Here is a 25,958-nt window from a genome sequence, read left to right on the forward strand (position 1 = left end):
CTGAGAACATGGAACATCACAACAACTTCAGCAGGAGGCTACTGGTGCTCTCTGTTCTTTCAACCATCTTCAATTCTCTTAATGCTGTCCAATTCTGTTCCAACACTATTCTACCAGGATCTATAGGTGATGTTTTGAATCTTCCATCTTCTGGCTTTCTAAAGGATTTTAGAACTATAGTGTTTCTCCACAGTACAGCAATCTTTCTGATTTCATGTAAGCGCTTGGGAATAGTCAGGGCCGAAAACATCTGTAAACCTCATCATAGATATTGCCATTTAATAGATATGTTATGTAAATTCCAATCATTTAAATGTGAAGCAAACAAATGATGATCTAAAGCCTGTCTGCACCATGTTAAACCAGGTGGTTAATGGAGATAGTATGATCTGTCTGCACCATGTTAAACCAGGTGGTTAATGGAGATAGCATGATCTGTCTGCACCATGTTAAACCAGGTGGTTAATGGAGATAGCATTATCTGTCTGCACCATGTTAAACCAGGTGGTTAATGGAGATAGCATGATCTGTCTGCACCATGTTAAACCAGGTGGCTAATGGAGATAGCATGATCTGTCTGCACCATGTTAAACCAGGTGGTTAATGGAGATAGCATGATCTGTCTGCACCATGTTAAACCAGGTGGCTAATGGAGATAGCATGATCTGTCTGCACCATGTTAAACCAGGTGGTTAATGGAGATAGCATGATCTGTCTGCACCATGTTAAACCAGGTGGTTAATGGAGATAGCATGATCTGTCTGCACCATGTTAAACCAGGTGGTTAATGGAGATAGCATGATCTATCTGCAGCATGTTAAACCAGGTGGTTAATGGAGATAGCATGATCTGTCTGCACCATGTTAAACCAGGTGGTTAATGGAGATAGCATGATCTGTCTGCACCATGTTAAACCAGGTGGTTAATGGAGATACCATGCCTCGGTTGCTGTTTTGTTGTTTTACTACAACAGTAGCTTGTTTACTACAGAAACCCTGATGTTACAAGTAAACAATGTTTTGTTGTTTTACTACAACAGTAGCTTGTTTCCTACAGAGACCCTGCTGGTAGTAAATGATAACCATGTGTTGAAATAGTACAGTCACTTCCATCTCCTTTATTGGGGCAACAGCCAAAAGACATGGTTGGTTTGAGAGGCTGCTACTGTTGTAGTGTTGTACAGTATTAACATGGTGTTGGCTATGTAGTTTAGACTAGAACTAACATCCTTAGACAGTAGAGGTAACAATTCTTTGGGGATTTTAGGAGGAGTATATATGTCATGAGTAATTTTTATACAAGGAAATGTTTCACTTTGTTTTGCGTGCTATTGCTAGCCACAGAGAAGTGGCCACTATGACTGTCTGGCTGACTGTCTATTGAAACAGCTGCTCCACAATAGAGGAGTTTATTTAGTTAAGACCCATCCCAAACAGTACTGTCTATATGGACTGAGAAACAATGGCTACGGTTTGTCTTGAAGTCAGTGAACCTGTAAACCATGCACAGAAAAGCCAAGGCACTCCTGAGTCAGTTTTTCTCAGTTCAAATGAGACCCTTTCAGCCCACTGAGCAAACCTCTGTCTCTATTTCCAGTCTCTTCTCTCTGTAGTTTGCTTGATATATTTATTACATTGTCATAAAATTGATTATATGCTTTATCTTCCTCTCATTGTGATTGGTCTCTGAGTTCATGGGAGGCCATTTTGAAATGCATAAAAGCCTCATTGTTATTTTATTTATGTAAAAACCCTGAAGGCGAAAAGCCGAAACACGTTGGTTTTACTTGCAACAATAAATACGCTTTTTTATTTACTTCCATTGGCCTCCCAAGAGTTGCTGAATCTCCTCTCGACTTTTCTTCCTCTCCTAACAGGAGACCTGGGTGAAGGGGGAGATCAGGGAGATCAGGGACGGCTGGGGAAGACCGGCCCACCAGGACTACTAGGTTCCTCCTTATATATTTTTTATTGGTTTAAAATTAAAATACATGAATCATTGAGAGATTAAAAGGAAGTGGTATAAAAGCCATGGAGTTGATTAAACTCTCCGGCATGTTCTACTGCTCCTTTTTAAATTGTTGTCTTGATTGTTTAAATGTGTGATTCGTAAACTAAACTAAACAGAGTTTCCTGACGCTTTTAAACAGAGTATCTGAACAGAGTTTGCTGATGGTTTTAAACAGAGTTTCCTGATGCTTTTAAACAGAGTATCTGAACAGAGTTTCCTGATGGTTTTAAACAGAGTATCTAAACAGAGTTTCCTGATGGTTTTAAACAGAGTATCTAAACAGAGTTTGTTAACATCCAAGTGAGCTGAGGCGTTTTGTATACTCCCCAGAGATGAAGGTATGTAAACCCCCTCAGTTGAAGGTAAATGCCTATATAAGCCCTCAATACTCTAGATTCAGAAGCAGAACAGACTCTAGCTATCCCCCCAGTCTTTCTAGATTCAGAAGCAGAACAGACTCTAGGTATACCCCCAGTCTTTCTAGATTAAGAAGCAGAACAGACTCTAGCTATCCCCCCAGTCTTTCTAGATTCAGAAGCAGAACAGACTCTAGGTATACCCCCAGTCTTTCTAGATTAAGAACCAGAACAGACTCTAGCTATCCCCCCAGTCTTTCTAGATTCAGAACCAGAACAGACTCTAGGTATACCCCCAGTCTTTCTAGATTCAGAACCAGAACAGACTCTAGCTATCCCCCCAGTCTTTCTAGATTCAGAAGCAACAGTGTGTCTGACTCTGACGTGAGTGAGTGAGGTCTAATTGGCTCCAGCAGTGAGCTGAGTTACAGCGGAGTAGCCTAGGCCAGATCCGACAGCCTCTGTGAGCCTGACTCTCTGCTTTTCCTTGAAGGAAGTCACATCAGAGCAGAGGGAAGCAGACGTGTTAAATGCTGCTACAGGATGGCGGGCGGCGGGAGCACCATATGTGTTCTGCGGGTGGTAGAAGTAGGAGGCAGGGAGGCAGGGCCAGGCGCTAAATTGACTTCTGGCTGGCTGGCCTCTTAAAACATCCCCTACATACGACTGTAGTTGACTAAGCTAAGATTGACTGAAGCCAAAGGGTAATTGCCTTTAATTTGTGTATATAACACAACTTTCCTTTGCATGAAAGGGCCACTAAACTAATCTGCATCCCAAATGGCACCATATTCCCTAAATAGTGCACTACTTTTGACCAGGGCCCATAGAGCTCTGGTCAAAAGTAGTGCACTATGTAGGTATTGGGAATAGGGTGTCATTTGGGCCACTAAACTAAAGTTTACTCAGAACCTTTCCTTACCATCAGCTGCTGGTGCCTTCAGCACCTGGGAGAAGGGGAGTGGTTAGTGACAACTTAGAACGGTTGGCCTTTGAAAAGGGGAAAGTGAAATGAGAGCATGTTATCTTCAACTTCTGATTGACGGTTGAACTGGCAATACAGTTGAAGTCGGGAGTTTACATACACCTTAGCCAAATACACTGCTCAAAAAAATAAAGGGAACACTAAAATAACACATCCTTGATCTGAATGAATGAAATAATCTTATTAAATACTTTTTTCTTTACATAGTTGAATGTGCTGACAACAAAATCACACAAAAAGTATCAATGGAAATCAAATTTATCAACCCATGGAGGTCTGGATTTGGAGTCACCCTCAAAATTAAAGTGGAAAACCACACTACAGGCTGATCCAACTTTGATGTAATGTCCTTAAAACAAGTCAAAATGAGGCTCAGTAGTGTGTGTGGCCTCCACGCGCCTGTATGACCTCCCTACAACGCCTGGGCATGCTCCTGATGAGGTGGCGGATGGTCTCCTGAGGGATCTCCTCCCAGACCTGGACTAAAGCATCCGCCAACTCCTGGACAGTCTGTGGTGCAACGTGGCGTTGGTGGATGGAGCGAGACATGATGTCCCAGATGTGCTCAATTGGATTCAGGTCTGGGGAACGGGCGGGCCAGTCCATAGCATCAATGCCTTCCTCTTGCAGGAACTGCTGACACACTCCAGCCACATGAGGTCTAGCATTGTCTTGCATTAGGAGGAACCCAGGGCCAACCGCACCAGCATATGGTCTCACAAGGGGTCTGAGGATCTCATCTCGGTACCTAATGGCAGTCAGGCTACCTCTGGCGAGCACATGGAGGGCTGTGCAGCCCCCCAAAGAAATGCCACCCCACACCATGACTGACCTACCGCCAAACCGGTCATGCTGGAGGATGTTGCAGGCAGCAGAACGTTCTCCACGGCGTCTCCAGACTCTGTCACGTCTGTCACATGTGCTCAGTGTGAACCTGCATTCATCTGTGAAGAGCACAGGGCGCCAGTGGCGAATTTGCCAATCTTGGTGTTCTCTGGCAAATGCCAAACGTCCTGCACGGTGTTGGGCTGTAAGCACAACCCCCACCTGTGGACGTCGGGCCCTCATACCACCCTCATGGAGTCTGTTTCTGACCGTTTGAGCAGACACATGCACATTTGTGGCCTGCTGGAGGTCATTTTGCAGGGCTCTGGCAGTGCTCCTCCTGCTCCTCCTTGCACAAAGGCGGAGGTAGCAGTCCTGCTGCTGGGTTGTTGCCCTCCTACGGCCTCCTCCACATCTCCTGATGTACTGGCCTGTCTCCTGGTAGCGCCTCCATGCTCTGGATACTACGCTGACAGACACAGCAAACCTTCTTGCCACAGCTCGCATTGATGTGCCATCCTGGATGAGCTGCACTACCTGAGCCACTTGTGTGGGTTGTAGACTCCGTCTCATGCTACCACTAGAGTGAAAGCACCGCCAGCATTCAAAAGTGACCAAAACATCAGCCAGGAAGCATAGGAACTGAGAAGTGGTCTGTGGTCACCACCTGCAAAACCAGTCCTTTATTGGGGGTGTCTTGCTAATTGCCTATAATTTCCACCTGTTGTCTATTCCATTTGCACAACAGCATTTGACATTTATTGTCAATCAGTGTTGCTTCCTAAGTGGACAGTTTGATTTCACAGAAGTGTGATTGACTTGGAGTTACATTGTGTTGTTTAAGTGTTCCCTTTATTTTTTTTGAGCAGTGTACATTTAAACTCAGTTTTTCACAATTCCTGAAACGTAATCCTAGTAAAAATTCCCTGTCTTAGGTCAGTTAGGATCACCACTTTATTTTAAGAATGTGAAATTGTCACGCCCTGGCTCTGGGGACTCTTAAATGTTGAGCCAGGGTGTGTAGTTTCTATGTTTAGTTTCTAGATCGTTTAGATCTATGTTGGCCAGGGTGGTTCCCAATCAGAGGCAGCTGTAGCTCGTTGTCTCTGATTGGGGACCATACTTAGGTAGCCGGTTGGCACTAGTGGGTTGTGGGATCTTGTTCCGTAAAGGTATGTTGTTTGTATGCTACCTTGGACTTCACGTTTCGTTTGTTGTTTTGTCGTGTGTTTAGTCGTTAATAAATATGAATGCATATCACGCTGCGCCTTGGTCCTTCTCGTTCATGAACGATCGTGACAGAAGATCCCACCAATCCTGGATCAAGCAGCGTGATGAGGAGAGAGGATGGACTTGGGAGGAGATGAGAGAGAGGCTGGCAAGAAGTATGGAGGCCCTGATCACGGTGGAGAGACAAGCCCCCCAAAAAATGGGGGGGGGGGGGGCTCACGCCGTGGACGACGAGGCAGCAGGAGGCCGCGACAGGGCGGTTCCGCTGGTTAGCAGAGGAGGCCACCAGATTAGGGGGGCCATTGGTTCAGAGGGAGCAGAAGGAAAGTGTAGAGGCACGGCGAGAGGAGCTGGTTAGGCAGCAGAAGGAGCGGGGGTTAATGAAGGAACCCAGTCCCGCTCCTCGCACCAATCAAGTGGTGCGTGTCGCCAGTCCGGTCCGGCCCGTTCCTGCTTCCCGCACTAAGCCAGTGGTACGTGTTCCCAGTACGGTTTGGCCCGTTCCTGTTCCTCGCATCAAGCCTAGGGTGCGCGTCGCCAGCCCGGCCCGGCCCGTTCCTGCTCCCCGCACCAAGCCAGAAGTGCTTGTTCCCAGTCCGGCCCGGCCCGTTCCTGCTCCCCGCACCAAGCCAGTGGTGCGTGTTCCCAGTCCGGCCCGGCCCATTCCTGCTCCCCGCACCAAGCCAGTGGTGCGTGTTCCCAGTCCGGCCCGGCCCGTTCCTGCTCCCCGCACCAAGCCAGTGGTGTGCGTCTCCAGCCCGGTCCGGCCTGTTCCTGTCCCTCGCACCAAGCCAGTGGTGCGCGTCGCCAGCCCGGTCCAGCCTGTTCCTGTCCCTCGCACCAAGCCAGTGGTGCGCGTCGCCAGCCCGGTCTGACCTGTTCCTGTCCCTCGCACCAAGCCAGTGGTGCGCGTCGCCAGCCTGGTCCGGCCTGTTCCTGCTCCTCGCATCAAGCCAGTGGTGCGTGTGTCCAGTCCGGCACGGCCCGTGCCTGTTCCACCGGTGCCTGGTCCGGTACCGGTCAGCTGCTCCACTCCGGAGCTAGAGCAGTCCGCTCCACCGGTGCCTGATCCAGCTCCGGTCAGCGGCTCCACGCCGGAGTCAGAGCAGTTCGCTCCACCGTCGTCGGGTCCAGCTCCAGTCAGCGGTTCCAGTCCAGACCCAGACGTCAGCCCCTCTCCAGGTTTGGGGTCTCCCACACCAGGGTCCAGACAGGGCTTGGTACGTCGTGGGAGGAAGGAGAGGGGAAGCAGCGCGCCGAGGTCCAGACCAGACCAGGGGCGCAACAGGGAGGCGGATAATAGGTGGTGGTCACGCCCGGAGCCGGATCCGCCTCCGAGGTGGAATGCCCACCCGGCCCCTACCCTGTTATGTTTAGGTTGCGCGGTCGGATTCCGCACCTTTAGGGGGGGTACTGTCACGCCCTGGCTCTGGGGACTCTTAAATGTTGAGCCAGGGTGTGTAGTTTCTATGTTTAGTTTCTAGATCGTTTAGATCTATGTTGGCCAGGGTGGTTCCCAATCAGAGGCAGCTGTAGCTCGTTGTCTCTGATTGGGGACCATACTTAGGTAGCCGGTTGGCACTAGTGGGTTGTGGGATCTTGTTCCGTAAAGGTATGTTGTTTGTATGCTACCTTGGACTGTTGTTTTGTCGTGTGTTTAGTCGATAATAAATATGAATGCATATCACGCTGCGCCTTGGTCCTTCTCGTTCATGAACGATGGTGACAGAAATGTCAGAATAATAGTAGAGAGAATGATTTATTTCAGCTTTTTTTCTTCACACACACTCAACTAGTATTTGGTAGCATTGCCTTTAAATTGTTTAACTTGGGTCAAACGTTTCGGGAAGCCTTCCACAAGCTTCCCACAATAAGTTGGGTGAATTTTGGCCCATTCCTCCTGACAGAGCTGGTGTAACTGAGTCAGGTTTGTAGGCCTCCTTGCTCACACATTTTCTATAGGATTGTACTATACTTTTGTACCTGTTTCCTCCAGCATCTTCACAAGGTCCTTTGCTGTTGTTCTGGGATTGATTTGCACTTTTCGCACCAAAGTACGTTCATCTCTAGGAGACAGAACGTGTCTCCATCCTGAGCGGTATGATGGCTGTGTGGTCCCATGGTGTTTATACTTGCGTACTATTGTTTGTACAGATAAACGTGGTACCTTCAGGCGTTTAGAAATTGCTCCCAAGGATGAACCATACTTGTGGAGGTCTACAATTTCTTTGCTGAGGTCTTGGCTGATTTCTTTTTGATTTTCCCATGATGTCAAGCAAAGAGGCACTGAGTTTGAAGGTAGGCCTTGAAATACATCCACAGGTACACCTCCAATTGACTCAAATGATGTCAATTAGCCTATCAGAAGCTTCTAAAGCCAATTTTCTGGAATTTTCCAAGCTGTTTAAAGGTACAGTCAACTTAGTGTATGTACATTTCTGACCCACTGGAATTGTGATACAGTGAATTATAAATGAAATAATCTGTCTGTAAACAATTGTTGGTTAAATTACGTGTGTCATGCACAAAGTAGATGTCCTAACCGACTTGCCAAAACTATAGTTTGTAAACAAGACATTTGTGGAGTGGTTGAAAAACAAGTTTTAATGACTCCAACCTAAGTGTATGTAAACTTCCGACTTCAACTGTATCAGTGGGAAAATGTCAATAATCAGGGCCCAGATTCACAAAACCTTCTTAAGAAGACATTTCTTCTTAACTGCCATTTTTTTCTTAACTATATATAGACTTAAGAAGAAAGTTAAGCAAAGTTGCTCTTCCTCAAAAAGGTTCTTGGAAATGTCATTGTGCAATTTCTTACGTTTCTCCTTAAGCAACAAGTTAAGAAGAAATTAGATTTTTGAAAATACATTTATTGGAAATGTTCTTAATTCCAAGATAGCTAAACCTTTGTCTTAAACTACTGGCAGTGAGAGAAAAAGCTCATGAAAGCAATTGAACATGTTTAATTCACTCACAAACTTCATCTGAAAGTTTCAGTATTGATTATTTTAAACCCAAGAACATGTTTTAGAACAGTAATCTCAGTTGGAAATATGCTAACATGATTGCCATTGCTAGCTAGATAGCTAGCTAAATCAGTTGCCTAGCAACAAACATCTTAAGAAGATTTGTAAGAAGATATTTGAGAACTTAGTAGGAAAATCATTACATCTTAAGATATTGTTGAGGAATTGCAAGTACGAACTATCTATGAACTTATTTATTTTCTTAAGATACATCTTACGTTTTTTCGTAAGAAGTGTTTTGTGAATCTGGGCCCAGCCTGTATGGGTAGTGGATAATTAAGCAATAAGGCAAGTATGAAACATTTATGCACTCACTAACTGTAAGTCGCTCTGGATAAGAGCGTCTGCTAAATGACTAAAATGTAAATGTAAGGCACAAGAGGCACTGCTGTATTATGACTACAGTCACAGGTAAATGACATTGTTCGGCCTGACGTAATAAGGCACTGCCTTGTGTGCCTTATTGCTTTTATAAAACTCTTACCAACATATTTAAAATAATGTAATGACCTGACTAGATCATAAAAGAACAACTGTCCAGACAGAGGATTGAGTTTACGAATGGACGGTTTATTAAACCAACTTTACACAGGCTACTGTTTGGCCGTAGCCCACGCCAAATAAATGAAAGATAACCCACAAGCCAATCGTGACCTTCTCTTGTGAAGCCCAGACGTAAAGAGAGAGAACAAAGGCTAAACCTGGTCTTAACTTCCAATGCTCCATCCCCCTGCCCAACCCCCTCCACGCCACTCCGCCAACCGCCAGGATGCCCGGCATCAGAACATTCCAGGCATTCCCGTGATTGGCAGATAGCAGGTTGATTGACATGTCGGACCCCGCGAACACTGGGTACTGGTAGGTACAACACAACCATCTACTAGCCTAACAAATAACACACAGCTGTCTGTGCGGGTCGCTACACAGCCCCCCCACCACAAAGTCCCTCGTCCCCGAGGGAACAAACAAAGTCTCTGAAGCGACCCGGAGGTCTCCTTTGCCTGCGTGGCTGTGATGGCCGCAGAGTGCCCCTCTGAGAACCAGGGGATGAAGGCAAGGACATGGGGGACAAGGAAGCGGGAACGGGTAATACAGTCCGTGGCTCTGGGGAACCACGCGGTGACACAGGGGGAGTGGGCTGTCTGGAGCCTTGTCTGCGGCACCTGGGGGTGGGTGCCTGGAGAATGTCATTGCCAGAGAGGGGAATTGTGGGGGTTCCTGGGGTTTGGGGAGAAGAGGCCCCTCTATATGGGGCTAACCTGTCCCGGTGCAGTGTCACCTTTCTCCCCCTGGGAGGAAGCTGCACCCGGTAAACAACCTCCCCTACCCTCTCCAGGACACTGCAGGGTCCCACCCAGTGACTGTCCAACTTGGGGCATCTGCCCTTTTTCCTTAGCGGGCTGTAGACCCAGACCAGCTCCCCAGCCACAAAGTGCCTTCCCCGGGTGTGCACGTCATAGTTCCTCTTCTGCCTCACACCTGCATTCAGCAGCTGCTCTCTGGCGAAGGTGTGGGCTGTCTCCAGGCGGTCCTGGAGTCTCCGGGCATACTCTGGCCCCGGGGAAACATGAGGGCTATCCAGGGGCCGACCAAACGCCATCTCCGCAGGGGTACGGATCTCTCTCCCCAGCATGAGGAGGGCAGGCGTGCAGGAGGTGGAGTCTTGGACAGCGGAGAGGCATGCCATGAGGACCATAGGCAGGTGCTTGTCCCAGTCCCGCTGGTGTTTGGAAGAGACGATGGCCAGCTGCTGTCCAAGCGTTTTGTTGAAGCGCTCCACAAGGCCATCACTTTGAGGATGGAGAGGAGTAGTGCGGGTCTTGTGCATACCCAGCCTCTCACACATGGTGGCGAACACACGGGACTCAAAGTTTCTGCCTTGGTCGCTGTGGATGGACTCTGCAGCTCCAAACCTTCTGAACATCCCCGCTGTCAGGGCGTCGACGATGGTCTCTGCCTCCTGGTCAGGCAGAGCATAGGCCTCGGGCCATTTTGTGAAATAGTCCATGGCCGTGAGCACCCAGCGGTTTCCACTGTCTGTGGTGGGGAACGGCCCAACTACATCCACTCCCACCCTCTCCATGGGAGCCCCCACTGGGAACTGTTGGAGCTGAGCATGAGAGCGGCCTGGGGGGCCCTTTCTCGCTGTGCAGTTGTCACAGCGGCGGCAAAAGTCTTCCACATCCCTCTTGTGCTGCCCCCAGTAAAAGCCCTGACGGAGGCGGCGCAGTGTTTTTGTGACCCCAAAGTGTCCAGTCCCCACCCCCCATGAGTACTCTGGAGCACAGCCTCCCGCAATGCTTTTGGGACCACCACCTGCCACCTTTCCTCCCCGTAGCTGACTCCTTCCATGCCCGCTGTAACACGCCATCAGCCAGCCGCAGTCGCTCAAACTTTGACCACAACCCTTTGGTCGCGAGTGAGAGCGCTGTCACCTCTTCCCATGGTGGCCTCACCTGCGCCTCTACCCACTGTAGCACTGGCTGTAGGTCTGTGTCCCGTCCCTGCTGCTGCCCCCATTCAGCCACGTCGACAGTCTGCAGCTCACAGCAGACAGGCCCGCTCGCCCGACACACTGTGGCACAGACCCCCTCCTCTGCACACAGCTCTCTCTCCCGTCCCTCTCTCCGTTCACAGTGGCGGCAGCCGTCTGCAGTACAGGGCCGACGGGACATGGCGTCGGCGTTGGAGTGGCGTGCCCCTGCCCTGTGCACCACCGTGAAGTCATACGGCTGAAGCTCCTCCAACCAGCGTGCCACCTGCCCCTCTGGCTCTCTGAAAGACATGAGCCACTGGAGAGCAGAGTGGTCAGTCCTTACAGTAAAGGGCAGACCACCCAGGTAGTACTTGAAGTGTTTGACGGAAGCCACAACAGCCAAGAGCTCCCGCCGGGTGACACAGCAGCGGCGCTCATGTTTTGCTGAAGTACGCCACCGCTCTCTCCCCCTCTGGCCCCACCTGGGCCAGCACCCCACCCATGCCCACATTGCTCGCGTCTGTGTCCAGGATAAAGGGCAATGTGAGGTCAGGGGGGCGAGCACGGGGGCCTCGATCAGTGCACGTTTGAGGGTGTTGAACGCCTCCTCACACTCCACTGTCCAAGTGAAAGCCTTGTCCTTCGGCAGCAGGCGGTTCAGTGGAGCAGCAACGCTTGAGAAGCCCCGTACAAACCTCCTGTAGTACGAGGCCAGGCCCAGGAAGCTCTTCAGCTGACGCTGGTCGGTGGGGGTGGGCCAGTCTCTGACAGCCGCTACCTTGTCCTCCATGGTGCTGATCCCCTCCTTCCCCACTCGGTGGCCCAAGAAGGACACCTCTCTCCTCATGAAGTGGCACTTCTCGGGGTGGAGCTTCAGACCTGCGGCAGCCACCCTCTCCAGCACACACCGTAGCGCCCCCAGGGCTGACTGGAAGGAGATGCCATGGGCCAGGATGTCATCGAGGTATACCAGACACTGCTGTCGGGGGATGCCATCCAGCACCCTGTCCATCAAATGCTCAAAAGTAGCTGGAGCGTTGCACAGGCCAAAGCACAGGACCTTGAACTGCCAGTGTCCTCTGTTAGTGGAGAACGCAGTTTTGGCTCTGGCCTCTGGGGAGAGGGGCACCTGCCAGTAGCCACTGCGGAGGTCTAGTGAGGAGAACCAGGAGGACCCCCTAACCAGGTCCAGCGACTCATCGATACGTGGTATGGGGTATGAGTCCTTCCTGGTTACCTCATTCAGCCGCCTGTAGTCCGCACAGAACCTCAGCTTGCCCCCCTTCTTCGGAACCATGACGACTGGCGCCGCCCAGGGGCTGTCTGAGGGCTCAATGAAGTCTGCCCGCTGCATCTCCAACACAGCCTTGTCTGCCGCCTCCTGGCGTGCCAGCGGGATACGGCGGGACGCATCTTGATAGGTCGAGCATCACCTGTGTCGATCTCATGCTGCACCAGATGAGTCTGACCCACCTCTTCCTCACTCAGCGCAAAGCTGTCTCTGAATTCAAACAGCAACTGCCTCAACCGTTCCTGCTGCTCGGGGTCAAGACCAACACAGTTCCTCCCCCATATCTCCCTCACTGCAGACAGTGTCCTCTCCCCTCCCATCTGGGGTAGCTGGGCTGGGGGGGCGCGGCCCGGGCTCACAGAGGGCTGTGTCGTGGAGGTAGCTGGGGGAATGTAACACAACGCCGTAGGTGACAGGGGAGCTGGGGAAAAGTCACACCCAGATGTGGGGGAGGGGGGGCAGCCATGAGTCTCTGCTGCTTTAACTGTTGGAGTAAAGGGTTTGTTGGGTTGAGTGAATGTGACATTAGGGGCCATGGTGACCTCCGGCCCTCCCTGGAAGCTCAGTGTGCCCCTATTTAGGTCTAACTGGCAGCCTGTACTCCTAAGAAAGGCCAACCCCAGGATACAAGGGTCCTGCACAGCCGCCACCCACACAGGATGACGCACAGTCCTGCCCCCTACTGTCAGAGTCATTATTCCCTTCCCTTTCATGGGTGCCAGCTCACCTGTGACTGTGCGGAGCTGCACAGTTGTAGGCTCACACTGAGTCCAACCTGGCACAATATCTGGCCTCACCAGGGTTACTGTGGACCCAGTGTCCACCAGGGCGGAGCAGGGCACCCCCTCCACAGTGACAGGGACATGACAAAAGTCCCCAACACAGGTCCGGCCCACCACAACAACAGGCTCCATCCGCTTGCCCTCGTCTGCTTCTGGGGGAAGTGGAGCCTTGCTTCCCCGTCTGTGCCGGTGGGCTCCTCCTGAAGAAGATGGTGGTTGGGATAGAAAGCCAGGGGTCCGCACTACCCGGTCTATGCGGACCCCGAGCCGTTTCCCTGAGCTCTGGGGGACATGGGGCAATCTCGGCGCAGATGGCCTGGCTGGCCACAACCCCAGCAGACCCTGGGACCAGGGCGTGTGTTTCGTGCCGCCTGTAGCGACACAGCACGAATGAGTTCTGTCATTTCAGCCACCCATGCAGGCTTTTCCGGCTCCGGGCTGCTCTGCCCCCCAGCTCGCACAGAGGGTCTGTCTCCCTGCACCCCCACCAAAGCCCCAGCTGAAGCCCCAGCCCACACTAGCTCCCTCTCCAAAGCCATCTCCAAGGCTACCTGCAATGACTCAGGATGAGCCAGCTGGGTCTGTATGCGCAGCTCCGTAGGAGAGAGCGCCTGTATGAACTGGTCCCGTGCTAGCTCGCTCTGCACGGAGGGGGGCATGTGAGCATATGCCCGCCGAGAGAGGCTCTCAATGTCATTAGCTAGCACCCGTAGAGGCTCTCCAGGCTGCCTGCGTCTATTACTCAGTTCGGAGCGCAGTAGCCCGGGCTGTACACACTGTCCATAGCGCCTCCTCAGTGCTCCCACTAAAGCACCATAATCACGTCTGTCCTCGGGGCTAATCAATATCAAACAGGCCAGAGCTTCATCCGTGAGGCATAAAGCCAACTGCAGTGCCCTATCTTCATCCGACCACCCCCTAAAATGAGCTAACAGTTCAAACTGAGCATGAAAAGCTTCCCAATCCGCCTTACCGGAATACTTCGGGGTCTTAACGGATACGGACGCAGCCGGGAACTGGGCGCCGCCATGTTTGTTTACATCCTGAGCCCCAGATTCTTCGTCCCGCCGCGTCGACGTCACCCCTTCGGTCCGCCCACCAGAATCCGCGCGAAACACAGTCGACGAAGCACTCATGCCCGCTTCAGCCGCCATCACTCTAACGTCCTCCCTCAAGCGGCCTCTGGGCTCCGATGCCCTGGCGATCTCCTCAGCCAGAACCCCCGACGTCCATGCACACGCACCTCCTTGGCCATAATCGTCCCCCTACCTCCACCTTCACTTTCGGATTCCCTCGAAGCATCTTCAACCCCCGTTCTCACCTACGGTAGCTAGCCACAGAAGTCAGCTAGCTAGCTGGCTAACTTTTATCAACGTTTTTACTTCTGACACCAATGTAATGACCTGACTAGATCATAAAAGAACAACTGTCCAGACAGAGGATTGAGTTTACGAATGGACGGTTTATTAAACCAACTTTACACAGGCTACTGTTTGGCCGTAGCCCACGCCAAATAAATGAAAGATAACCCACAAGCCAATCGTGACCTTCTCTTGTGAAGCCCAGACGTAAAGAGAGAGAACAAAGACTAAACCTGGTCTTAACTTCCAATGCTCCATCCCCCTGCCCAACCCCCCTCCACGCCACTCCGCCAACCGCCAGGATGCCCGGCATCAGAACATTCCAGGCATTCCCGTGATTGGCAGATAGCAGGTTGATTGACATGTCGGACCCCGCGAACACTGGGTACTGGTAGGTACAACACAACCATCTACTAGCCTAACACATAACACACAGCTGTCTGTGCGGGTCGCTACAATAACAATGGTTACATATTTTCATTAAAACGTTATTTTGATAACTCAATACATACAATTTAATTATTCCACCAGAAGACAAAAATCTGGTTGTTAGTTATTTTGGTAATGTTGCTACAGACGTGACCGAGTTGTAAATTATTTTTGCATAGTTGCTATGCAAAAGGGGTGGTCATCCGTTGCTATGCAGGCTGTATAGCTAACGTTCTTGTCACTTGCTAGCTAGCTAGCCGACTTCAGCTAACTCAGTCACGTCAAACATTGAACCTGGAATGACAGTACACTAGCTGCATTTTCGTTTGTTTGAGCTTTTTTTCTATTGGCATTTACTTGGATATGTCCATGATAATGACTTTGATGGGTGATTTCGACTGGCTCAGAAAAAGTTGTCTAGTCTCGTCTGGGCACTGTTCACTGTATGGTACTACAGAGATCTAAATTCAAAAGTTAAACATTGTTTCCGAGGTAGACAGCGAGGTTTATATTAACCCCCGCTGTACCAAACTAAATGCTAGGCTGGAAGCAAGGGGAAATAATGTCAGAGTTGGGATAAATACAAGAGCAGATTCAGACAGCAACATGAACATGATAGTCTTATGGAGGTGCAGTGATACTTTTCAGATGGAAGTGTTATCAGGCATAGGTGTGTCTGTGACGGCCAATACAACACGGTTTGGAACGCTGCCCGTCCAGTCAGCATCCAGGATCCAAACAACCTGTTTTATAATGACTGTTCCTGACTAAATCAAACAATCTCTTCACGTTCAGTCTATCCTTCTAAATGTCCCACCTGCTAGAATATGAAAGCAGACACCATAATGATGATCCATGTTGAGAAATGTTTCCGTGTGTTAGGATCTTTTCTTTAAAATAGTGTGGGGATCTATTTTCTTATAACTAGATGTGATGCCTAGCTTAGAAAGAATACATTAATGATTAAACATAATAGGTTTGTGCTGTACTGATATAGACTGTTTAACATAACAAGCTGTGATTAATGTGAGGAACCATTAGGGGGTAGGCTGAGATAAGGCTTGTGTCTCACATACACACACACTGCCTCTTTGTTGAACTGCCCAAGGACATATGTACAAAGAGCACAGTTAGAGTGGGAAAGTACTGAAATCTCAGGAACAAACTGTGTCTGGGGTTGCTGACTCGAGACAAGTTGTGGAGATAACAACTAATGCCTGGCAACAGTGAAGCGCTAAGGGGATGGGACCATCCTGAGCGCCAACGATAGGCTGGGTAAGTTTAAACCACGCCCAGCCTCTACTCTGATAGGCCTGCTTGGAGCAGGAACTATCTCTGTCAGAGTATTTAAAGAAGAACTTATAACGATGGCTCAGTTCTCTGTCTGCCCTGCGTGGTATTTCAGTGGACCCGTATATACGAACATCATATTTACCATTGAAGTGTTTTGCATTAATTAAAATACTAGTCTATTTTAGAAGACGTGTATTGACCTCTTTTTGTTCCAATACCAGATTTGAATTGACACAACTTAACAATAGGGTGTATTCAGTCAGAACATTATGCTGAAATGATTGTGCTGAAAAATTATGACCGAAATACTTGAGCTGAACATATGGGAAAGGAAAGGGGGATACCCAGTCAGTTGTACAACTAAATGCATTCAACTGAAATGTGTCTTCTGCATTTAACCCAACACCTCTGAATCAGAGAGGTGTGGAGGGCTGCCTTAATCAGTGGTGGAAAAAGTACCCAATCGTCATACTTGAGTAAAAGTAAATACAGTGGGGGAAAAAAGTATTTAGTCAGCCACCAATTGTGCAAGTTCTCCCACTTAAAAAGATGAGAGAGGCCTGTAATTTTCATCATAGGCACACGTCAACTATGACAGACAAAATGAGAGAAAAAAAATCCTGAAGATCACATTGTAGGATTTTTAATGAATTTATTTGCAAATTATGGTGGAAAATAAGTATTTGGTCAATAACAAAAGTTTCTCAATACTTTTTTATATACCCTTTGTTGGCAATGACACAGGTCAAACGTTTTCTGTAAGTCTTCACAAGGTTTTCACACACTGTTGCTGGTATTTTGGCCCATTCCTCCATGCAGATCTCCTCTAGAGCAGTGATGTTTTGGGGCTGTCGCTGGGCAATACAGACTTTCAACTCCCTCCAAAGATTTTCTATGGGGTTGAGATCTTCTTACGAAGCCACTCCTTCGTTGCCCGGGCGGTGTGTTTGGGATCATTGTCATGCTGAAAGACCCAGCAACGTTTCATCTTCAATGCCCTTGCTGATGGAAGGAGGTTTTCACTCAAAATCTCATGATACATGGCCCCATTCATTCTTTCCTTTACACGGATCAATCGTCCTGGTCCCTTTGCAGAAAAACAGCCCCAAAGCATGATGTTTCCACCTCCATGCTTCACAGTAGGCATGGTGTTCTTTGGATGCAACTCAGCATTATTTGTCCTCCAAACACGACGAGTTGAGTTTTTACCAAAAAGTTATATTTTGGTTTCATCTGACCATATGACATTCTCCCAATCCTCTTCTGGATCATCCAAATGCACTCTAGCAAACTTCAGACGGGCCTGGACATGTACTGGCTTAAGCAGGGGGACACGTCTGGCACTGCAGGATTTGAGTCCCTGGCGGCGTAGTGTGTTACTGATGGTAGGCTTTGTTACTTTGGTCCCAGCTCTCTGCAGGTCATTCACTAGGTCCCCCCCGTGTGGTTCTGGGATTTTTGCTCACCGTTCTTGTGATCATTTTGACCCCACGGGGTGAGATATTGCGTGGAGCCCCAGATCGAGGGAGATTATCAGTGGTCTTGTATGTCTTCCATTTCCTAATAATTGCTCCCACAGTTGATTTCTTCAAACCAAGCTGCTTACCTATTGCAGATTCAGTCTTCCCAGCCTGGTGCAGGTCTACAATTTTGTTTCTGGTGTCCTTTGACAGCTCTTTGGTCTTGGCCATAGTGGAGTTTGGAGTGTGACTGTTTGAGGTTGTGGACAGGTGTCTTTTATACTGATAACAAGTTCAAACAGGTGCCATTAATACAGGTAACGAGTGGAGGACAGAGGAGCCTCTTAAAGAAGAAGTTACAGGTCTGTGAGAGCCAGAATTCTTGCTTGTTTGTAGGTGACCAAATACTTATTTTCCACCATAATTTGCAAATAAATTCATTAAAAATCCTACAATGTGATTTTCTGGAGAAAAAAAATCTCAATTTGTCTGTCATAGTTGACGTGTACCTATGATGAAAATTACAGGCCTCTCTCATCTTTTTAAGTGGGAGAACTTGCACAATTGGTGGCTGACTAAATACTTTTTTTCCCCACTGTATATGTTAATAGAAAATGACTCAAGTGAAAGTGAAAGTCACCCAGTAAAATACTACTTGAGTAAAAGTCTAAAAGTATTTGGTTTTACATTTACTTAAGTATCAAAAGTAAAAGTAAAAGTATAAATAATTTCAAAATCCATATATTAAGCAAACCGGACGGAACCATTTTCTTGTTTTTTACTTATTTATAGATAGCCAGGGGCACACTCCAACACTCAGACATCATTTACAAACAAAGCATTTGTGTTTATTGAGTCTGCCAGATCAGAGGCAGTAGATGACCAGGGATGTTCTCTTGATAAGGACGTGAATTGGACCATTTTCTTGTCCTGCTAAGCACTCAAAATGTAAAAAGTACTTTTGGGTGTCTGGGAAAATGTATGGAGTAAAAAGTACATTATTTTCTTTAGTTAAGTAGTGAAGTAAAAGTAAAAGTTCTCAAATATAAAAATTGTAAAGTAAAGTACAGATACCAAAAAAAAACTACTTAAGTAGTACTTGTGAAAAGCAATATTGACTGATGGTAGATGGTTCATGTGTGGTACAGGCTTTTGGGAAGTGGGTCCTGCATCAGTTTTATTTAAACTACTATCCATTTGCAGATGAATATGTCCAGAGGAAATACTCATTTTGGTCCTGGCAGAACGCCTCAGGCATAAAAGCAGACTTCCCACTCCCTCTCTCTCCCTCTCTCTCCCCCTCTCTCTCCCTCTCGTTCTCCCCCTCTCTCTCCCCCTCTCTCCCCCTCTCTCTCCCCCTCTCTCTCTCTCTCTCTCTCTCTCTCCCCTCTCGTTCTCCCCCCTCTCTCTCCCCCCTCTCTCTCCCTCTCTCTCCTCCCTCTCTCCTCCCCCCTCTCTCTCCCCCCTCTTTATCCCCATCTCTCTCCCCTTCCCCTCCCCTATTGTCTCTCACTCCCCCCTCTCTCTCACCCTCTCTCCCCCCCTCTCTCTCTCTCTCTCTCTCTCTCTCTGTCTCTCTCCCCCTCCCTCTCTCCCTCTCTCTCCCCTCCCTCTCTCTCCCCCTCTCTCTCTCCCCCTCTCTCTCTCCCTCTCTCTCTCTCCCTCTCTCCCCCTTCTCTCTATCTCCCCCTCCCTCCACCCTCTCTCCCCTTTTCTCTCTCCCTCCCCCTTCTCTCTCCCCCTCTGTCTCACTCCCCCTCTCTCCCTCTCCCCCCTCTCTCTCTCTGGCCTTTAGTTCCTCTCTTTAAATTCCAACAAGTAAACCTAACTGCCACACAAAATCATAAGAAAACAGCAATAAAGAAACAGATAAAAAATCGCCCTACCTATTTACAGTTTTCTTTGGGTGGGCAGTTCACCAGTCTTCTCCTTCCCCTCTCTCAGGTTTGACAGGGGAGCTCGGAGGTAAAGGAGAGGTGGGCCGGACGGGGAAGATGGGTCCTGCTGGAGACAAAGGTAATAATTTAGTAATCAGACTAACTGAGAAATATTCTGCTTATGGAGAAGAAAACTGTTCTGGCTGCATCTCAGGCCAATGATACAGAGGTTGTGTCTCTAATGGCACCCTATTCCCATTATAGTGCACTACTTTTGACCATAGGAATGGTCAAAAGTAGTGCACTATACAGGAATAGGGTGCCATTTGGGGGCGTAGCCACAGAGACTCACTGCCAGACCCAAACTACCTGGGAGAGACCTTCATCAAGCTTGTTTACATAAACGGGTACTTGTTTAGTTTTTATCCAATGTATTCACCTCTCTTCCCATTGAACCCTTCAACTCAGGTTGTTAACGCATCTACTAGACAGACCTGGGTTCAAACAATATTTGAAATCTTTCAATACTTTGAGCATTTGCTCTAGCCTGGCCTGCCTGGAGTATCAGATGGACAGGGGTTACAGGGTTGGGACTATTCGATCTGTCTATTTAGCCAGGCAAGCTCAATCAAGCACAGCTAAAGTATTTGCCTAGATGCCATTACCTAGATGCCCCCCCATATATTAAGCAAACCGGACGGAACCATTTTCTTGTTTTTTACTTATTTATAGATAGCCAGGGGCACACTCCAACACTCAGACATCATTTACAAACAAAGCATTTGTGTTTATTGAGTCTGCCAGATCAGAGGCAGTAGATGACCAGGGATGTTCTCTTGATAAGGACGTGAATTGGACCATTTTCTTGTCCTGCTAAGCACTCAAAATGTAAAAAGTACTTTTGGGTGTCTGGGAAAATGTATGGAGTAAAAAGTACATTATTTTCTTTAGTTAAGTAGTGAAGTAAAAGTAAAAGTTCTCAAATATAAAAATTGTAAAGTAAAGTACAGATACCAAAAAAAACTACTTAAGTAGTACTTGTGAAAAGCAATATTGACTGATGGTAGATGGTTCATGTGTGGTACAGGCTTTTGGGAAGTGGGTCCTGCATCAGTTTTATTTAAACTACTATCCATTTGCAGATGAATATGTCCAGAGGAAATACTCATTTTGGTCCTGGCAGAACGCCTCAGGCATAAAAGCAGACTTCCCACTCCCTCTCTCTCCCTCTCTCTCCCCCCTCTCTCTCCCTCTCGTTCTCCCCCCCTCTCTCTCCCCCCTCTCTCCCCCCTCTCTCTCCCCCCCCCTCTCTCTCTCTCTCTCTCTCTCTCCCCTCTCGTTCTCCCCCCTCTCTCTCCCCCCTCTCTCTCCCTCTCTCTCCTCCCTCTCTCCTCCCCCTCTCTCTCCCCCTCTCTCTCTCCCCCCTCTTTATCCCCATCTCTCTCCCCTTCCCCTCCCCTATTGTCTCTCACTCCCCCTCTCTCTCACCCTCTCTCCCCCCTCTCTCTCTCTCTCTCTCTCTCTCTCTCTCTCTCTCTCTCTCTCTCTCTCTCTCTCTCTCTCTCTCTCTCCCTCCCTCTCTCTCTCTCCCCTCCCTCTCTCTCCCCCTCTCTCTCTCCCTCTCTCTCTCTCCCTCTCTCCCCCTTCTCTCTATCTCCCCCTCCCTCCACCCTCTCTCCCCTTTTCTCTCTCCCTCCCCTTCTCTCTCCCCCTCTGTCTCACTCCCCCTCTCTCCCTCTCCCCCCTCTCTCTCTCTCTGGCCTTTAGTTCCTCTCTTTAAATTCCAACAAGTAAACCTAACTGCCACACAAAATCATAAGAAAACAGCAATAAAGAAACAGATAAAAAATCACCCTACCTATTTACAGTTTTCTTTGGGTGGGCAGTTCACCAGTCTTCTCCTTCCCCTCTCTCAGGTTTGACAGGGGAGCTCGGAGGTAAAGGAGAGGTGGGCCGGACGGGGAAGATGGGTCCTGCTGGAGACAAAGGTAATAATTTAGTAATCAGACTAACTGAGAAATATTCTGCTTATGGAGAAGAAAACTGTTCTGGCTGCATCTCAGGCCAATGATACAGAGGTTGTGTCTCTAATGGCACCCTATTCCCATTATAGTGCACTACTTTTGACCATAGGAATGGTCAAAAGTAGTGCACTATACAGGGAATAGGGTGCCATTTGGGGCGTAGCCACAGAGACTCACTGCCAGACCCAAACTACCTGGGAGAGACCTTCATCAAGCTTGTTTACATAAACGGGTACTTGTTTAGTTTTTATCCAATGTATTCACCTCTCTTCCCATTGAACCCTTCAACTCAGGTTGTTAACGCATCTACTAGACAGACCTGGGTTCAAACAATATTTGAAATCTTTCAATACTTTGAGCATTTGCTCTAGCCTGGCCTGCCTGGAGTATCAGATGGACAGGGGTTACAGGGTTGGGACTATTCGATCTGTCTATTTAGCCAGGCAAGCTCAATCAAGCACAGCTAAAGTATTTGCCTAGATGCCATTACCTAGATGCCCCCCCCCCCCCACCTCTCCATAAAACCTGTTTATGTGTGTGTATGTGTGTCTTTCTGAGGGGTTGGGTTAAAAGCAGAAGTCAAAGTTCCGTTGGACCTTGTGTGCAATTGACCAATAAAGTGATCTTAATCTTAATCTTTAAATAATGTCAAATAGTATTTGAATTCAGGTCTGCTAGTAGAGAATTATTTTCCATGGTCATCAATGTGATTAGCTTGGAAGGGACTCATATTTAGGTGTAAGGAACATGTTTACTGAGAGTTAAACCATGACCATATATCCTCCTTAAAACCCTGTGTACGTCCCAAATGGCATCTATTCCCTATATAGTGCACTACTTTTGACCAAAAGTAGTCAAAAGTAGTGCTCTAATAGGGAATACGGTGCCATTTATGATGCAGCCCCTCTCTGAAGTGACATGTACATATACTTCAAGGCTTAATCAAGAGTCTGGTCAATCCTGCCTGTAATGCTTTGAGAGCCCTACAGAAATCCAGACCTCACTTAGCAGGCACATAATGACACTATCAACTTAGTAGGTTAAGATATAGGCCTAACAATAATCTAAAAATGTCCACAATGGGTTATATGAAGACATTAAGCTAGTACCATTGTCCCAGGTAACTGTGGAAAATATAGGCAATTTCATGAAGCTGTATCAAGTCAAGAGAAAAGCCTTCAAATCAATCTCAGTGAAAATATCAGATCCTTGAGCTATTTTGTGACATAATAATGTGACACCTACACATTATTGCACCCCAGTAGTCGAACTGTCATAAAAACAACCTGTGTTGTGTTTGGAATCTACTTACTTCCCCTAAATTGTCAACTGTCAGTTAAGGGGTAAACACCTACTGTAGGGAGAGGTTGACTCACCCTCCTGTCAGTTAGGGGGTAAACACCTACTGTAGGGAGAGGTTGACTCACCCTCCTGTCAGTTAAGGGGTAAAACACCTACTGTAGGGAGAGGTTGACTCACCCTCCTGTCAGTTAAGGGGTAAAACACCTACTGTAGGGAGAGGTTGACTCACCCTCCTGTCAGTTAAGGGGTAAAACACCTACTGTAGGGAGAGGTTGACTCACCCTCCTGTCAGTTAAGGGGTAAAACACCTACTGTAGGGAGAGATTGACTCACCCTCCTGTCAGTTAAGGGGTAAAACACCTACTGTAGGGAGAGGTTGACTCACCCTCCTGTCAGTTAAGGGGTAAAACACCTACTGTAGGGAGAGGTTGACTCACCCTCCTGTCAGTTAAGGGGTAAAACACCTACTGTAGGGAGAGGTTGACTCACCCTCCTGTCAGTTAAGGGGTAAAACACCTACTGTAGGGAGAGGTTGACTCACCCTCCTGTCAGTTAAGGGGTAAAACACCTACTGTAGGGAGAGGTTGACTCACCCTCCTGTCAGTTAAGGGGTAAAACACCTACTGTAGGGAGAGGTTGACTCACCCTCCTGTCAGTTAAGGGGTAAAACACCTACTGTAGGGAGAGGTTGACTCACCCTCCTGTCAGTTAAGGGGTAAAACACCTACTGTAGGGAGAGGTTGACTCACCCTCCTGTCAGTTAAGGGGTAAAACACCTACTGTAGGGAGAGGTTGAATCACCCTCCTGTCAGTTAAGGGGTAAAACACCTACTGTAGGGAGAGGTTGACTCACCCTCCTGTCAGTTAAGGGGTAAAACACCTACTGTAGGGAGAGGTTGACTCACCCTCCTGTCAGTTAAGGGGTAAAACACCTACTGTAGGGAGAGGTTGAATCACCATCCTGTCAGTTAGGGGGTAAACACCTACTGTAGGGAGAGGTTGACTCACCCTCCTGTCAGTTAGGGGGTAAACACCTACTGTAGGGAGAGGTTGAATCACCCTCCTGTCAGTTAGGGGGTAAACACCTACTGTAGGGAGAGGTTGACTCACCCTCCTGTCAGTTAGGGGGTAAACACCTACTGTAGGGAGAGGTTGACTCACCCTCCAGCCACATCTCTGCTCTGTGAAGTGAAGCACTGTGGAGTGCTGCTGTCTAGTGGTGATATCTTTCCACTGCAAATAGTTTTCATCCTGAAGCAGAGATCTACTCAGCAAAATGGATATGGCTGGTCGCTATCCTTACTGGGCTATGCTGCTGTCCCTTATATGTAGTCTAACTGTACATGTTAATTCCAGGGGACGCGGGAGAAGCAGGAGTTGAAGGACCCTCTGGACTGAAAGGGAAAGCAGGTGAACTCGTTTATTATTCAGCCTTATTCTTTGTTCATGTATGTTTCCAAACCAATGGAGATAGCACCTCCAAGTCACTAGCACACAATGTTGTGTCTTCACATTCTGGAGTGGGCTAGAGTTGCAAAAAGGGTTTTCCTGAAAGATAATTATGTTTATTGTAAGACACTGCTGTACCTGACTACATGCATGTCTGACAGGAACAACATGTGACTGTGGGAGGTACAGGAAGGTAGTTGGACAGATGGACATCAATGTCAGAAAGCTGAAGAATGCAGTCAAATTTGTGAAAAATGGTAAGTCATTTTATTCTGCTTAAATCATCATTTCAAGTCAGATCATTAGAAAACAATTAAACTAATCTAAGAAAATCTCAGCCAATGTTTAGCCCAGTGTAAATCAAACTGGCATTCTACAACACAAAAAATAGTGTTTTGACTTGGATTGAATGAATAAGGAGTTTTTACTTATATTGGATTGAATGAATAAGGAGTTTTGACTGATACTGGATTGAATGAATAAGGAGTTTTGACTGATATTGGATTGAATGAATAAGGAGTTTTGACTGATATTTGATTGAATGAATAAGGAGTTTTGACTGATATTGGATTGAATGAATAAGGAGTTTTGACTCCAACTTATTACATCTCATATGTCATATTCAGTCATTTTAGGCATCAAGGAAACAGAGGAGACATTTTACCTGATTGTGAAAGAGGCCAGAAAGTACAGAGAGGCTCTGATGAACTGTAAGCTGAGGGGCGGTATGCTCGCCATGCCCAAAACAATAGACACCAACTCCCTGATAGCAGACTATGTCACCCAGGCTGGCCTTACCCGGGTCTTCATTGGGCTGCAGGCTGGGCAGAAGGGGGGAGGGCCTGTCTATGCAGACCTGACCCCAGTGAGGAACTATACAGCCTGGGGCCTAGAGGAGCCATCAGGGGCCCCTACCAACACCAGCTGTGTGGAGATGGTCAGCACAGGTACGGCAAGACATTTTAACATTTAATCACTACTATTGACTAGTCCTAATTCTAATTCTAGATATAAAGGGGCAAAACTGAAATGGCACCCTATTCCCTGGCCTATAGAGTGCACTACTCTGGTCAAACGTAGTGCGCTAGGCTAGGGCAATAGGGTGCCTCTTTAGACACAACCAATAAATACATTTGGACTAGGACCATTTCTGAGTCAAGATATCGGCCGCGTTCCCCTGCTCAGACGTTGCATGTATCAACCAATGGTTGCGTGCCACGTCATCGACTGTGCCGTCTGGCACCAGATTGCTATGACACACGATATGGTTAAAGCTGATACATAAAATACCTATCCAGGTGTTGTGAGACCTGCAATGCGTCGGCAACATCTGAGCAGGGGAACGCAACCATCAACACTTCCATTTGGACTAGTCCTCCTGATTGTAATCACCCACAGGCACCTGGAACCAGGTGGAGTGTGACGCCACCATGTACTACGTGTGTGAGTTCAAGAAGAGCAGGAGAGGTCTCGCCACCGTGCTGTGATGTCATCAAGAAATTCCATTGGGAGTCGGTCGAAGGTTGTTGATGTGGACATTATACCTTTATACTAAGACAGAAACCAATAGTACTTTAACTTATAGATAAACATGTAGCCTATAGTAACTAGACAAAGGTCATTGATATAACCTAGCCTACTCGTTGTAATTAGATATTAACTAGAGATAAAAGTTGGTATCCCTTTTGACACTTGAACCTTTTATATTTGGGATAGCATATGAAACCTTTCCTTTCTGTAATAAACACCATACAAATCAACCACCTAATTTTGATTGTC

The 25,958-nt window shown here is 48.0% G+C and overlaps 1 protein-coding gene across 2 annotated transcripts; it reads left to right on the forward strand.

Annotated features, from left to right (window-relative positions):
• LOC121585474 (collectin-10-like) lies at positions 1–25,939 on the forward strand. Of its 2 annotated transcripts, XM_041901817.1 has the most exons (8): positions 1–126; positions 1,877–1,948; positions 19,472–19,543; positions 21,321–21,392; positions 24,087–24,140; positions 24,341–24,436; positions 24,806–25,126; positions 25,578–25,939. In XM_041901817.1, exons 1-8 carry the CDS (start codon positions 9–11, stop codon positions 25,664–25,666), a joined length of 894 nt encoding a protein of 297 aa, XP_041757751.1. In that variant the 5' UTR covers positions 1–8; the 3' UTR covers positions 25,667–25,939. The 2 variants fall into 2 exon arrangements, with proteins under 2 accessions (XP_041757751.1, XP_041757752.1); XM_041901818.1 differs by lacking the exon at positions 21,321–21,392.
• The last annotated feature ends 19 nt before the right edge of the window (positions 25,940–25,958 follow it).

Source organism: Coregonus clupeaformis, chromosome 17 (assembly GCF_020615455.1).
Source record: "Coregonus clupeaformis isolate EN_2021a chromosome 17, ASM2061545v1, whole genome shotgun sequence".
NCBI classification, from domain to species: domain Eukaryota; kingdom Metazoa; phylum Chordata; class Actinopteri; order Salmoniformes; family Salmonidae; genus Coregonus; species Coregonus clupeaformis.